This window comes from Xiphophorus hellerii, chromosome 15 (assembly GCF_003331165.1).
Source record: "Xiphophorus hellerii strain 12219 chromosome 15, Xiphophorus_hellerii-4.1, whole genome shotgun sequence".
NCBI classification, from domain to species: domain Eukaryota; kingdom Metazoa; phylum Chordata; class Actinopteri; order Cyprinodontiformes; family Poeciliidae; genus Xiphophorus; species Xiphophorus hellerii.
The window spans coordinates 9,305,919-9,321,758 of NC_045686.1; the positions used below are offsets into that span (position 1 = coordinate 9,305,919).

General features: G+C 38.7%; 1 protein-coding gene across 1 annotated transcript in view; it reads right to left on the reverse strand.

Moving 5' to 3' along the window:
- Positions 1 to 2,134: 2,134 nt before the first annotated feature.
- The window catches only part of fut8b (fucosyltransferase 8b (alpha (1,6) fucosyltransferase)), a 112,226-nt gene continuing 98,520 nt past the window's right edge, over positions 2,135 to 15,840 (reverse strand). Inside the window, exons 7-10 of the mRNA XM_032585495.1 lie at positions 15,443 to 15,689; positions 6,395 to 6,571; positions 5,858 to 6,008; positions 2,135 to 3,827 (exon numbers count right to left, since the gene is read on the reverse strand). Coding sequence (XP_032441386.1) covers positions 3,489 to 3,827; positions 5,858 to 6,008; positions 6,395 to 6,571; positions 15,443 to 15,689 — 914 coding nt within the window. The 3' untranslated portion in view covers positions 2,135 to 3,488. The remainder of the gene's footprint in view (positions 3,828 to 5,857; positions 6,009 to 6,394; positions 6,572 to 15,442; positions 15,690 to 15,840) is intronic.

Consider the following 15,840-nt stretch of genomic DNA (forward strand, 5'->3'; position numbering starts at 1 on the left):
AGAGAAATGTTTCAGAGTGTAACGCAGAAATGTCATGTAGCTGTCACATGCTATATTTAAATTAAGGAATGAAATGTCTCTATTAAAGGCACTCAGTTTGAAATGCAAATCAATGACATCTTTAGGAGCCCTGGCTTTGAGATGATGGAAGACTGAGTTCACTTTCTTAACTGCATGATTTATAAGACAAACTAGTGATAGTATTTGAAGTTAACAGCTAAAGCCTAATTCTTTGATCCTTAAATGACAGATGTTTTCGATGCCAGTGAACTCTTTTTTTGGATGAAAATATCAAACGATTAACTTCAACTTTTGCTCTTCAAAAATTGATGGACACCTTTGAGAGAGTCTCCAAATATAAATAGCTGATTCTACAGATGGGTAGAAGCCAATTACTCCTCAATCCAGTAAAAATGTTCTCTGTGGAACAGATTGAGGACGGAGAAAGGTAAGTGTATCGCAATAGCCGAGGTCACTGACGTAGCTTAAAAGCTCCACAATTTCATGTTCCTCCTGTGTATGAGACTGACCCAGAGACACTGAACGGTCTGGACATTGCTGGACTGTGCCTGACATGCCTCTTCTGTGTTGTAAGGAGATCTCAGATGACATCTGTGGAGTTGCAGACTGGGGGTTGTGGTCCTAGTATTTAACAAAGAAAGAATGTGTTCCAATAATTGGTTGACCACACTATTCTTCCCTGAGAAAGTTTATTCTGGGGTGTTGAAGAAGAGACTCCAACAGATTGCTGAATTTCTAATCGAGGAGATTACCACCTGGATTCCCTAGTTGGTCTAGTGTGCACTGAAAGCCATGACTTGAATAGGATTGCCTATTCAAGTCATGGCTTTCAGTGCACACTAGACCAATTTGTAGGCAAGTGCGAAGTGGCTAGGATGTGAGTCAGTTCCTCCAAGTCTGTTGTCATGGTTTACAACTGGATTGCTCTGCCTCAAGCAAAAGAGTTCAAGTATCGCCATGAGCGATATTAGGATAGAGAATCAGATGGTCTGGCAGAGTGGAGCCCTATTTGCAGTAATGCCTCTCTCTTCTGTTGTAGTGGAGTAAGAGCTCTGCCAAAAAGGTGCAGCTCTTAATTTGCGTCACTCACTCACTCTGGCAGCTCTGCTTGGCTTGACCAATGCCTGTCTCCTATTGAAAGAGTTGTAATTTAGGGCAGTTATAGGAAAACTTTTCCACCACCATTAGTGAGTTTCTCTTCCTCACTTAAATACTTATTACTCACTTGCATGCCTGAGGCAATCTTAAGAAGTAGAGGGAAAGAGGCTGGTATCAGGATACAGCCTCCAGGTTCCCTGATTGGACTGGGGCTGTTCCTTGTTTTTGCCATATAACTGAGCGAATTAGTGATGATGCTTATCCTGTGATATTCAGCTATGCTGCTCATTTAAGCCACACGAGGTTCACAAACTGTCCTCTTTGTTTAACCGCTTACCAAACATTAAGTAGTGGTTGAATAATCTACTTACAGATAAAGCCAGATTTTGATACCGGACAGTGGCATGTATGACAATAAACAGCAACTGAGTGACTCAGACTCAAAACATTTATATTTGATTAAGCTTTTTCTCTAAACCATAATTTAAAATACATTGTAAAAACATCTCAAAACTTACAGTATATCAAGAGTGTCAACAAGTGAACTTGAATGACATGTTTACTTGTTCCTACAAGAAGGATCTTGCTTGTCTTCAAGTTGTCAAAAACTCTGCTCCAAGAATACTGGCTCGCTCAAAAAGATGAACTTGTATAACTTCTATTTTAAAGTTGCTACACTGGTTGCCAATCAGATCCAGGTGTCATTTTACATTTTTAGTCTTAACCCTTCAGAGCTATGAGGAGACAAGATCCTTCCTATTTACAAACCAATTTACCCAATTTAGATGAATGGAATGTCTATAGATCAACAAGTCATGCTGGAAGTTACATTTATAGCAGTAGCCCCTACACAAGTGGGAAAGAATTGATAAATGTATAGTTCTAACCAATCCATCAATCTATTTCTGCACCTGCTTAATCCTTTCAGTAGTCAAGAGGCACAGGACAGGTCACCAGTCCATCACTGGGCAAGATGGATTGCATAGGGAAAAACATATCAGACCAGCGGGAAAAATGTGTTTCTCAAGTTTATTTGATTTGTGGTTATCAAAGACAATGCCCAAGAACATAAGTTATGAAAAAAGCCTTCATGGTGGGGAGGTTTGATATGACATAGCACTTTAAAAAAACAACAACATATATTTATTTCAAATCTTAAAACAGCAAAATAAAAAAAGGAAAACAAACGACAATGGTGGAGGCAGAAAAAATGCCTAAAAAGGACCTAATCATCATTGGAGAGCTTCTTTTTGGTGAGCCTCGGGACGGCTCGTGTATCGGTGCACCATGAGTTTATCACTCTTCATACAACCTAATCATTGTTTGTTATCGCTAGCAGTGGAGTGACAGGTGTTCGTGGTTTGATCTAAGTGCTAAGGGCCGATCAGAGTCCCCACTGCCGCCGCCCGAACACTGTTCACTCAGATATACAAAAAAGAATAACCAGGCACATGGTTATGACATGGCCCCTTAGACTTAAACCTCACACACAGGCACACATGATCACACACATCCTTCTCTGCTTTTCACTCTCTCTTTCACACACACACACACACGCGCACACGCCCACACACACGAGCACACACACTGTACAGTATACAATGCACAAGCCCCAGGCGCACAAAATTAAGACTGTTAAAAACACTCGATAAAAGCACAACATGGTTTCAGTGAAATTAATTGCACGTGATGACATGAAATGGAGGAAGCACGGTGAGATGACGAGAAGCATGGCAAGAAGAGGACACAGTACATTCAGTAAACAAAAAACAAAGAAAAGTACATGAGGAAAAACAAGGCAAGATTAGAATCAAAACCACTGGAAAGAATTAAATAAAAATCAAAACACATAATTAGATTTTTTTGTTTGTTTCTTCAGTCATTGATTCGAAGCTCGTACTGGGGCGTGCCAGGCTTACAGTAGTCCCAGTGTCATTTCAGGACGGACAGCTCAGCCCGCTTGCGTGGAGATCTTAATTGTTTTTTATTTCTTTTTTTCTTGATTTGTTTTAAAAATCAATGTTCACGTCTACGTATCTCTACAAACCCGACGTCAAAACGTCAGGTGGGGGCGCTGGGGAGAGGGAGCAGTGGTAGGGTGCAAGTCTTCCGTGACCTGACGTATGCACAGGCATTTACAAAAGTGCACGCACTCATACACGCCTTCGCAGATACACACACTCGCACACACACACACAGAGTGCATTTTGTTCCTATCACCCCTGGGTGCAGGCTTTTTCTTTTCTTCTCAGCTTAGCGCAGCGTGTACGCCTCTTTCTTCTGTACAAAAAAAGGCAGCCTCCTTCCCTGGAACCGGAGACTACATGTTTCTCCATACTCTTCTTTTTTTTCCCTACTGTCTTCTTTTTTTACTTGTTTTGAGAGTTGAGCAGTTTGTCTGCCTCGGGGTACAGTGGGTACTTCACCGTCTCAATTTTCTCCTTGACCTTGTAGGAGGGGTAGAGGCCTGTGCGTCCCAGCTTGCGGTTGATGCCTTTGGAGTATCCGTCCCAGTGGTTGCCGGCCACGCCGATCACGTCACCAGGCTCCAGGGGAATGTCCTCGCTGTTGCGTGGCTGGTGCGGGTAGATGGCGATCTGATTGTGGGCGTTCTGACCTCCGAAATAGTAGATGTCATCTAGGGAGTAGAAATAAGAGGAGGCGTCCGGATGGAGTGTCTGCATGATCTCATAGGCTACACGGCAAACCTGACAAAAAAACACAAGCAAGGATTATTTTTACAGTCTAAAAAGGTGCTTTAAAAATTAGTGAAATAGTGCCCTGCAAAATAATTCATACTTTTTAAACTTTTCCACATTCTGTCACAATACAACAACAAGCTTTAATAAATTAATACTGAACGGCTTAGCACCACAACGCATTAAAAATCTGCTGTTGTTGTATCAAACTTCCAAACTCCTCAGGTCTTCTGGTTCTGGTCATCCCCGGAACCAGAACCAAATGAGGAGAAGCGGCATTCAGCTTCTATGCACCACAAATCTGGAACAAACTTCCAGAAAACTGTAAAACAGCTGAAACACTGACTTCCTTTAAATCTCGACTAAAAACCCACCGGTTTAGAGTTGTATTTGAAACGTAATCATTAACAATGGCACTTTACTTAATGTGATGTTTTGATTGTTGATTCTATGTTGCATGACTTTGTGTTTTTGTGTTTATGATGTAAAGCACTTTAAAATGCCTTGTTGCTGAAATGTGCTATATAAATCAAATTTGATTGATTGATTTGATAAGTTTTGTTGAGATTGTATGTAATTGACAAAAATATATTACATTTTTTAACAAGATGGAAAATGACAAATGGTGTTTGAAAGTGCCTTATGGGCTTTTATTCAACCCCCTTTACTCTGTTAGCTGGGTCAGTTATTTAAATATAACCAAAGGTAAATTGAGTCAAGTTTGTTTGAATAGCAGATTTCAGCAACAAAGCAGCTCAAAGTGACTTACATGAATCAAACATAACACAATAATAAATTATGAAACAAGCAACATGTGAAGACATAGTTGCAGTAATCATTCCGCATGAAGATAAACGAATGGGAAGTGTTCCAGAAATGTTCTTCAGGTGATAAAAGGCTGACTTTGTAATTAAGTTTATATGTTTCTGAAGGTTCAGATCTGAGTCCATCACTACACCCAGATTTTGGGCTTAATCAGTAGTTTCTAGCTGTAATAACTGAATCTGTGTGCTAACTCTAGAGAATAACTTCAGTTTTGTTTCTTTTCAGCTAACAAAAATGTTATGGCACATCCATACATTGATTTGCTGCACGCCTTTGTTCGTTGCTTGGATGGGTTCATAGTCATCTGGTGACATCGTAATGGAGAGCTGTGTATCATCTGCGTAGTTATGGTAACTTATCTTATTTGTCCTAAAGGAGCATGTAAATATTAAACAGAAATCCCCCAGGACTGAACCCCACATGTGACTTCTAAATTTTAGCTAATCTCAATAATTTCTGGGAACTGCTGTTGTGGTTGTAATATGACAAAGGGTGAAAAATGTCAAGTGGTATGAATACTTGAGCAAAGCACTGTATAGTGCAGCCACGGCGACGTGGAGTCTCCATTTCTTTCTATAGAATAGAGGGATAACATAAAATGAGCTAAGCACCTTACTCTGTGAGATCTTTGATGTAGGTTTATAAACCAGGATTATACGCTGGCATCAAGGAGCTCTCACTTTATTTTTAGGATTGGAATAAGGCCTTTGCACTTCACATAAAAATTTGCAATAAACACGACTTTGGAAGCCAAAATAATCAAAGGAGTGATGCGACATCAAAGCTGTAGTAAATGGGGTAATTGTTTCTGCGCTTTGAAACGTGAGGGAAAATAGGACAATGGGGTTGTTGACAATCACGAGTGTCTTTAATGAAGTCGCTCCAGTTTGGCTTGTGACAAAGTAGAAAATATCAGCTGTTGCTATTTTTTTACAGCTGTAAAATATTTTCTGTCAGCAGAAGGTATCGGAAAACGAAATGCACATCAGATAAATTTTTTAGTGTAAAAATTAATGCATATGATTTTCAAAATAATACAGTTCTGGGCAATTTGTTCTCTAAAGTTGCAAAGAAATTGCTACCTCTCAACCAAATTTCTTGTTTTCCATATTACACAACTTTCAGTTAAATTTTTAATAAACTCCAGTAAGAAATGCTATATAATAGCATGCACGGTTATTTTTCAAGCCAAGAGTCAACTGCTGTGAGCAAACCTGTGAGGAGAACGTGCAGACCAGGAAGTCCGTCTGAGACAGGAAGTGGATGTCCAGAATGACGCCTCTCAGTGAGTTCTCGGTGTAACGGTTGTGAAGGCCCGCTGACCACGAGATGGAGTTATCGCTGATGAACTCGTAGTCCGGATACCTGAGGAAAGAAACAAACAAATGAAGATGATGAGTGCTTTTTAAGATGGTTTAGCCTACTTCATGTCATCAGACAGGTTGTATTTAAGTGATTTCTTGATTGAACGGGAATGGGTGTTGCTATTTTACTGAAAACACTTGAAACTTAGTCACTTAAGCCCCCCATAATTAAACAAGTGGGGCAATCATATTTTCACTCAGTGGTGTGGGTAGTTTTTTTCTATAATAAACAGCGATCATCATCAAAAAACAAATTTTTATATTCATCCAACCTATCTTTGATCATTTAAATGTGACAAAAAAAAAGCAAAATAAATAAACAGATATGTAAGGGAGAATACTTTTTCACTGCACTTTAGCTGTGATTACAAAATCACAAACACTCACTTTGTCTTAGCTTCCTGCAGCAGGGAGGGATCATCTGTGGCCAAATAAACCCGCTTCTTGTCAAGATTGACGCGTCTGGCTAGAAGCTGGAATTGTTCCTCCACGTGCTTCATGTACTCCTCTATTGGATGGAAGGCTGCCTCTGTGCCCACCTTATCCGTCCTCCTAACATGGACCCTGAAAAATCAAAAACACACATGACTATATAGACGAGCACTGCAGGTAACAGATAATTTTGATGAAGCCACTGATACGTTGATGTTTTTTCAAAAGAAAAACAAAAAGTCAAACATGTGAATTAATATTTTAAATTTAGTAAGTACTGATCTTGCCAGTTCATCAGAACTGCACTTCCACTTCGGATTCCAACTTAAGCGCAAAAACAGCAGTCTGCTTTTCATGCCAAAATACAATCAAATAATTCATTTTCGTCATCGATTTCTCCTTTTATTTAATACAATGTGCTGATTCCTGAAGCAGAATTAAAACTTTTGAAAAATTTAGTTTTATACTGCCTGTCTACAAAAACCTGTATTGTTTCTTTTGTCCTAGTCCATTGTGATAATTACAGTTTAGTTGTTCAACACAAATACTTATTGTGGTACAATACAAAGAAGTCCTCACGCTATAAAGAGTAATGTTTTGGTGGAATTATTTTTAGGCATAAATCTATTTTAATTTTTAATACAAAAAGTGAGACGTGGTAAAAGATTTTGCTTGCAAGAATTTTTTTTGTGAAAAAATTAGTCAAGGTGATGGAAGCTTTGTGTGACAGCAGTCACATTATTTGCTGAATGGAAAAAATAATTAATGATTTCATTAACAACTAAAATAAACAAATACTAATAATAATACTTTTATAACAAGTTTATGTCAGATCATGATTTCTTGGTTAATGTCAAGTTGTCATAATGAAGACATTTTGAATGATGTCAACTTTGTATTAAAAGTTTCATTATTTACCGAATGACACTTTATGACAACAGTCATAAATTTTAATGAAGACTTACTCATGTTCATGACAGGTTGTTATGTCATGTTTATGACGGTGTCATGACAGTCTTATTCACAACCCGTCAAATAAAGTGTCACCAAAAGGACTAAGGCACCATAACATTAATGCTTTAAGCTTCCTTTCCTGGAATCTTTTAAAAAAATTCTCCAGCTGTTTTAATAAAATAAAAAGCCACTGAAATTACCCACTTTATAAATGATTTTATTGTTGCAGTAGGAGAGCTATAGGAGAAAAACAAAGCTATGAGGAAACTGTGGCAAACAGGGAATTATAGTAGAAATCATAGGGAGATTCAAAGACAAAGGAAAGAAAAGAAATAATGAGCCCAGTTGTCATTCTTTTTAGCATCCTGTTCATTGCTTCCAGGGAAGAAGGAGAAAAACAGAGAACTCATGGTCGCAGAATTTACATGTGAGGATAAGAGCACAGCTTGAAAATATAAAAAGACAAGAACTCCCTCTCTGGCACAGAAGCAACCCTTAAACTGATGGAGGATGAAACAAAATTTCTTTCTATCCTGAATTATTCAATGACGAAACCAGCTGCCACTAAATCTGCATTGTGACATTTAGATTCAGGGAGCAAATGAAATTTCCAAATCTGAGCGATCTCCCATTTAAGTCGGAAAATCGAGCGAGCATTTTTACATTTTCCCTATATGAGCTGCCCAACCTTTCCATGAACCAAGTATTTGTCCAGACATCCAGAGAGTGATGCAAAAAAATATTTTACCAACCAGTAGAGTGAATGTGAAAGACATTCTAGTAGCTAATTGGTGCTAATTGGGGCCTGTTCTCTTAATTTTGAAACAAGTTGTGATTTTCTTGGCATCATTTTCCAGTTTGACCATCCAACAATGTCCTGGATTAGTCTGGCAAGAAGATTGTTTGAAAGTGGAGATGGAGATTTGGAGGTAGTTGTCCTTCCTAATTAAAAACCACTTTGTGAAATGCAGCAGGGAAACAGCTCCACTACGTGACGCAGTAAGCGCCATGCTTAACAGCTTTGGTTTTAAAGGCTCCTCGTATCTTAGGGTTCTGACACATTTTCCATTTCAACATTTTTTTTTTTTAACTTTTTCAGACCAGATTTTGCTGGCAGATTTTCAAATGTTTTGGACATTTAAGACCGATTTAGATTTTCCCTGACATTGCTTAAAGTTTAGTAGTTTAAAGTAATAGTATTGAATACTGTTTATTTTATAGTTTGTGATCTATGATACTTTTTCTGCAAAAAGTGGAGTCTTAATGTTTTCTTTGCTGGCATCTAAGCCAGACCTAGTTTTAAAATGAAAGATTCAGCTGAATAAATAAAGAGCACTAAAATGGCCCTTACTTGATTCCTCAGTGTGCTTTTAGCTTTGGGTTTCCAGTCAGTGACTCAAGAAACAAAATAGTGATGGATGAAATATTTATCTACAGTTGTGTTGTGGATTTACCAATAACGAATATAAAACTCAAAATGTTCGTAGAAATTTTGATTTTCAGAAGTTATAAGACCTGGGTGGAAGAAAGTCTGGAATCTCCAACATTTTCCAAACTTTTCCAGACCTGGAAGGGAATACTTTCTTGACACAATAAACATTCTTGTCATTGGGGCCAAATAGTTCAATCTTTATCTTCTCTGGCCAAAAACAGTTTCTCCAGAAGCCAGTCATCTTTTACATGCAACCAGCTGCAAAGGTTTTTCTCTTTAAAGCATGGTCTACATTTTTGGCCAGCAGCCTCTTGGCCTATTGTGACGGTGGGGTGAGAGGTTGGAGAAGGAGAAAGCAATGGTGGTTAGCCACTCTAACCCAAAACAGCAGGACGCACTGTTGAAGTATTCCACACGTTCACTTTATTTCACTTCGTCCATGTAAAGCCAGATCTCCACGGTACTAACATTATATTCTCATACACGAGAAAAGTAAGAATAGTTTACCGTTCTGCACCTCATCATCACGATGTTTCTCTCTACAACGACGTGGAAGACGAGTTCTCACTCTGTACAATAGTACTACAAAGAAAAAAGGGAATAGGCGCCCCCTTGTGGTGATACCTACTCATCTCTAGGAACCAAGCGGTATAATGACTGTTACGCTATGGCAAAGTGAAAAATTCTTTACTGAAGACAATGATAATGGTGTTCAATAGGTTTCCAGCAAGCAAACACTTGCACATTTCCCCTCTGGGAACTGCAAAACCCATCCACTGGGTCAAGGATCCATTGGAACATCTTGGGTGAGGAAATCCTCAGAGGGACAAAAAATTGTTGTCTTTTATCTGTTCAGTATCTTTCAACTGATTTACGGATTGCAACGACTTCTTTTAACCGCTGTGCTGCATCCACTACCTTTATAAAAATAAAAAAAAACTCAGGCAAAGGCACAAAAAAGTGCCTCAAAGGTTCAAGGAAAAAGAATAAACAAGCTATACCTAATTTCTGCTTCTGGCAGGAGATCAATCAGTGCCTGTTCAAGGATGCTCTGATTTATTTACGTGGCAAACACAAGCCAGAGAATGGAGGTGAGAACAGAAGGTTGAGTGGGTGACACGGATGTTGGAGTGTTTCATTTGGTCTTCTGTCTGGGATCGGACAGAGGTCCTGACATCAGGCTTTGTGAGGAGCCCTCCCTCCTGCTCACCTCTTTCTTTCATGTCTGCATTTCTTTGTTCCTGTGAAACCTCTTTTTTTTCAGCCCTGTTCTCCGTCTGTCAGAGCAACAGAGGCCGTAGTGACGCACCGCGCAGCTTTCTGCTACTCCACTCCCCCTCCGGTTTCTCTTTCGAACCTAACGGCACTCTCCCACTCCGCCACTACAGTGATTCAATTCAGTCCCGACTATTCATACAGTATTGGCAAGGCAGGGCGATGCTCACGGTGGGCGTAAAAGCATACATTAATGGCATCAAATACGCCCACACAAGGCACAGCAAGTGCTGATTCTGGCAGACTGTGACAATAGCACATAGACTGAATAAATTATTTGTTGGAGACTGACCTCGGGGCTCTGGCTGTCGATCAGAAGCCAGCCGAGGGGACAACAGAAACTCAGGGAAACTTGGCTTTCCAAACCGCAGCCTCCATTAGAGTTCCCGTCTTTAGAAAAACAGCTCATAATTACATACACACGAGCAATAAACTCATTGCTTATGCAACACGTGCCTTGACATCAAAACATGCCAGAGCTGTTATTAAGACGCTTCCTCATTGCGTAAAATTATAGATAATGGGGAATTAAAAGAGCAGCCAAAGTAAAGTGTTTTAATAAGCTGTCAAGGTTGCAAGGAGTCAAAAGAGGAGCAGCAATGATTGCACAATTGTAGCACTTCCAACGCATATTCTCAGATTGAAACGGCTCGTGTCAATTCAAATCCCCCACTGCTTTCAATTGAACTGGCATATGGCGACTTGAACGGAGGGAAAACATGATTCAGAATATGCCAGGACAGGGAGCCATCAAGCCTGCAGTGATGCACCTGATTTTGTCATGTTTGTTCCACTCATGTTTTTGAGATTTTTATTTAATCTGTTCCCCCGAGGAAGTTGAGCTCACAGTTTTTGTGAAATTGTTATTTGTGTGTGTTTATTTCACGAATAAAGTCAAAATGTTTAGAAAAAAAAACACAATTCTGTTTCGTCATCAAAGTCAAAATATTAACAGTTTTGTGGAAACGATATCTGTAGGGGAAGGGGAAATGCTGAAATTGCTCTTCTTGTTTTATTGCAAATCAGACTTCTGACTTGGAAAGTTGGAGTTACCTTACCAACCTTAAGTTTATATTTATTATGGCTGTCATGCAGAGAAAATATAGCTAAAAGCATGCTTCTTTGGTTTTTGTTTTTTTCTTTACATGCACACAGTTGAGAGAAGTATCTTATTATCAGCTTCTGCTGCATCTAGTTGTTAGCAGAACAAGTCCAGAACCTTTTATGAGCCGTAGCAGCCAGCCACCATCAACTAATCACATAATCTATGACGTCTGCCCTTATCTATTAAAATCAAAATTATTCGACAACATATTTCGTATATATTTCTTAAGAATTTCTTTAACAATTTGCAATTGCTCTACCAATGTATATGAGGAGAGGGGGCAAGCTGCAGTCATAATGGCTTTTAATAAGTAATTTGTTCATTAAGGAGGACTGCCTCCAGTTGTGTTCGGCTCCAGCCAGGCTGGTTCTGTATGAGCTGTATTAGGAATAAACATGGGAAATAAAAAGTCTGCTTCACTAACAAATGAGCCAGGTACACCAGACTAGAAGGTGGGTTTGTATGCTTTGCTTATTTCACACCCCATAATAAAGGTGCGATGAATCATGAACATCAACACCTAATGGGCCGTCTGAAAAGACAAAGCCATCGTGAGTTTTTTTAAGCTACTAAATGAACTCTATGAAGTAAGAAATGTTTGTCTCATATGTTCTTTTAAACAAATATACTGAATATGAAAACTTCTGGACCCATGTTTGATGGACCTCCTCAGTCCCTGCAAGCGGAAGTACAAATTCTGTACAGCTGACCAAATAAATCTTACTTACCCTTATCCTGTTTTAATCTGATTTAATTGTGAAGATGATAGTATTTAAATGAATTGAATGCAGAGGCTTCACTTCATTACAACAGAAAGTAATTTAAATGATTAGGTTTTTTGAAAAAGGTTTGTGGATAGATTAATGAATGGAAAAAATCTGAGTACATCATGATTAGACAATTAGGTGGTCATAAGTGGAGGATTATGCATAGCTTCAAAAAAACAAACAAGATTGAAACAATTACTAACTGGAACCAGAACCTCAAACAAATATAGGGGCCATATTATTTCCGACTGCCTGTGTTCCAGTCTAGAGGCAGACAACATGATGTTTTATGCGAGTTAAATATTCAGACATAGAAGCTTCTTTTGCTCTCTTTTTACACCAGCATACAAAATTAAAATCTAAATAATGGATTCAAACAAGTAAACTCAGAAGGCGAGTTATTTTTATTTAAATTTGCAGCTCCAATCATACTGAACACACCAAACTGATGAGCACACAGAGAAATCTGACCTGCTGGTAACCATACTGCACACAGGGAGGATGCAAGCGTGTTTTTGACTGAAACAGCACTTTCTCTCTGGGTATTCTGGCTAATATTACACTGCACTAAATTGTTGCGAGTTGGATCTGTGCTGACGGCTGCTCCTAGTTTATGGCTGCAGAACGGGTCTGAAGGGAGCGGCCCAGAGAGAGTGATGGCGATGTTTGGGACTTGTGTGAGTCCGCCGAAAGACTTTGGGGGCAAAATGTCATCCTACATCTCTCGACACCCTCTCCATCAAACCAAGCCTGCCCTCCTGTTGCCAGGTCTTCGCACTACTTCTGTGGTTTACTTTCTTTCTTTTTTTTTTTTATAACTTTATTTTTATTGAAATTTTTGGAATACATTCAAAAATAAAAATCAAACAATACTTAGAAATTACAAAAGACAAAAAAAATAAATAAAATACAGAGCAACCAAAACAAGTATAACATACTAGGGGGATACTCTTATTCCAGTATCACAAAATTCAAGGGTACTGTTCATACCCGAAATTAGTTCTGTGGTTTACTTTCAGTTCAACCTTTACATCCTCCACATTGTTTTTAGATGCACACAGGCTTTTTCCTGCAGCTTGACGTCAGTGCGAAGTGGCACTACTGAAAGCCAAATAACGAGAGATAAAAGCTTTATTCTACACCAAAATGATTTTAATAACCCCTCTCCGGGTGACATGGATAGAAAAAAGGGAGGGCTATGTGTCGTGTGTTGGGAGTTGTACAAAGGAAAGCACAAAGCGCAGTGATAGAAACGTGGAAAACTGCGAGAGTTGGAGGAATATAGGTACAGCATGATGCCTGGGGTACATAAGAGAGACTGTGGAAAATATTTGAACAACCCTGAAGCAGAGTGAACAACTGAAGACAGAAGAACGATCATAAATGAGGAGATCTGAGGGCCAGGGTTTGGTCGGAGAGGATGGGAGACCAAACCCCCTTTATGACTTCATCTAAGGGCACAGATGAAGACATAAAGCAGCAACATGAAAGTAAAACAAGACAGTTAAGATAAGACATGGGTAAACCTTTAAAAAAACATCATACACTAAGTCTAAGCATTTGTTTTAAACATCTTCCTCAAACAAACAGAGTTAGTCTTATGGGATTCTGCAGAGACTTACAACTACCTGAAAGGACCTGAAAGTCATTTGAAAGACTTCCCAGTGTCTGACAGTTAACCAGTCACCATGCTTATTGCCTTCTTAAGGTAAATCCCGTGCCATCTGCAACAAGCTTCAATGTGTGCTAGAAAAACTGCAAAGAATTATTTGCAAAGTCTTTTTGATTTCAGATTTAAAATGCTGCTAAAGAAGAATATCAGAATATCACGACTGGAGAAAACGCTAGCTGACAGAACATAAGAGCCGGTTGCCGCAGCGCCTGATGGGGATTTGCTGAAACGTAAACAAGTAAACAGCTAAAAAATGTACAAGCTGTTTAAGAGAGTGCTGCTCTCAAAATTGGTCTTCAGTATTTGATAGGGTGCTCTTCAAGTTCACTGTCCATCATATAACTTTTGATGGACTGTGAACGGCAAGTGAGTTAGAGCTCACTTGCTGAACTGGACCAAGTAAGTTTAAAACAGTGGTGAACTCCTGCAGATAGCCCAGTCCAAACAGAGCAGTAATAGGCATATAAAATAAACCCTACTACGTAGTATTATCTGAAATTTTCATCTAGACTTTATACGTGTAGTTTCATAACAGTGATATCAAGACTTAGATTAGTCAACATAATTTGCAATATGGAAATGCATGTAAACTGTGCAAAACCAATTTATAGGTAAGAGAGATTTTTTAAATTTGATTATTATATATTATACATAATATTTTACTAACCTTTTGATTAAAAAAAAGACTAAATTAAAATGAAAATATAACGTGTAGATTATAGGATTTCCTATGAAATATTATATGAACGAATAACTTTCAAAAAAGAATAATCTTCTAACCTAATTTGAAATACAATAAAATAAAATAGATATCTTCCCATAGTCTGATATTTTTGGACTATTTTTGTGTTTTATGCTTTTATTAAGAAATGAAGATCTTTCAAACTAATGCCCAGCGTTTTAAACTCAGTATTAATTTTAACAAAAAAATAAAAGTTTTATTCTATAAACAGTACACGTTAGGAAAGCATACCACTCTTTTGTTGTGTCTTGCTATAAACAGACTTATCTGTGGGCTGAATTTAGTACAAAAGAGCACATGCTGCATGTATCTGAAACTATATTTAGCTATGAAAAAAGAGTATTTGATAAAACATAATTGCGTGTGTGGGATCATTTCAAAATAAACAACAAATACACAGATATAGATCTTTTTGTGTTTAATATTTTCTGGATTATAGAGGTCATTGAAACAAAGCGAGACTACTTTGATTAGATGAATAATGCTTAATAATAGCACAAATTGATAAATTCACTGTGATGCTCCGGCTTTTTGAAACATTGGTTGACAGCGAAGGAAATGAAGCGAACAGTTCGCCTTAATTAACAGAGGCCATTGAAGATAAAAGAACAGATGCTAGGCCACTGCATCTAATAAAAAGTGTAGTTTCCTTGTCTCGTCCAATTTCATTTAATTTGAAACTGCCTCTAGCATTTAATTCTGCAAGTTCCTAGCTAAACTGAAGGAGCTGATTTGATATGAGGTCACTGAGGGCGACAGCAAAAACAAGAAATGATCAAACAAACTGCTTTTAAAAGATAAATAAAAACCTCTGAGTGATGAGTACAGAGTGATGAAATTTCTTTAAACTAGTTGATTTGCATGAGCATAAGCTGAGTATATGCCGGCAGTGCAGCAATACAAAGCAAAACCCTATAATGAGTAACATTTCAGTTTCTTTTCTCTAATAGTAAAGGAATTCTACTGTAGAGGAATACCATAGTAACTGACTCTTTTGTAACCACTGAATTAAAGCAAGGCCGCAAACATAAAAAAGAGAGAGCTAAGTGTCCTTACCCGATGATGGGATGTTTGAAGCCCAGCTTGGCGGTGGTCTGCTGGATCTCCTTTTCCAGCCACGCCTGAGGGCGAACAAGATACTTGACGAACTGCGACACCCACCAGACAGACGGGTCGCCATGCAGACGCTGCAGACGAGGGGCCAGGTCCTCCGGGATTGCCAGAGGTAAGTAGGGGGGCCGAGGGTGTAGACTGTCCACAATGGGCAACTCCACAACTTGAACATCCTTATCATGAGCCTCCCCTAGATCAGAAAACATACAAAATAATCGATAAGGATAAAGAAAATCCCTGTTTTTGGACCCATAAAGGTGACCTACGATATCCGACACTAAGATGTCAGATCTTAGTGTCTGACATCTTAGTGTCAGACATGTGCCAACGATGACCAATCT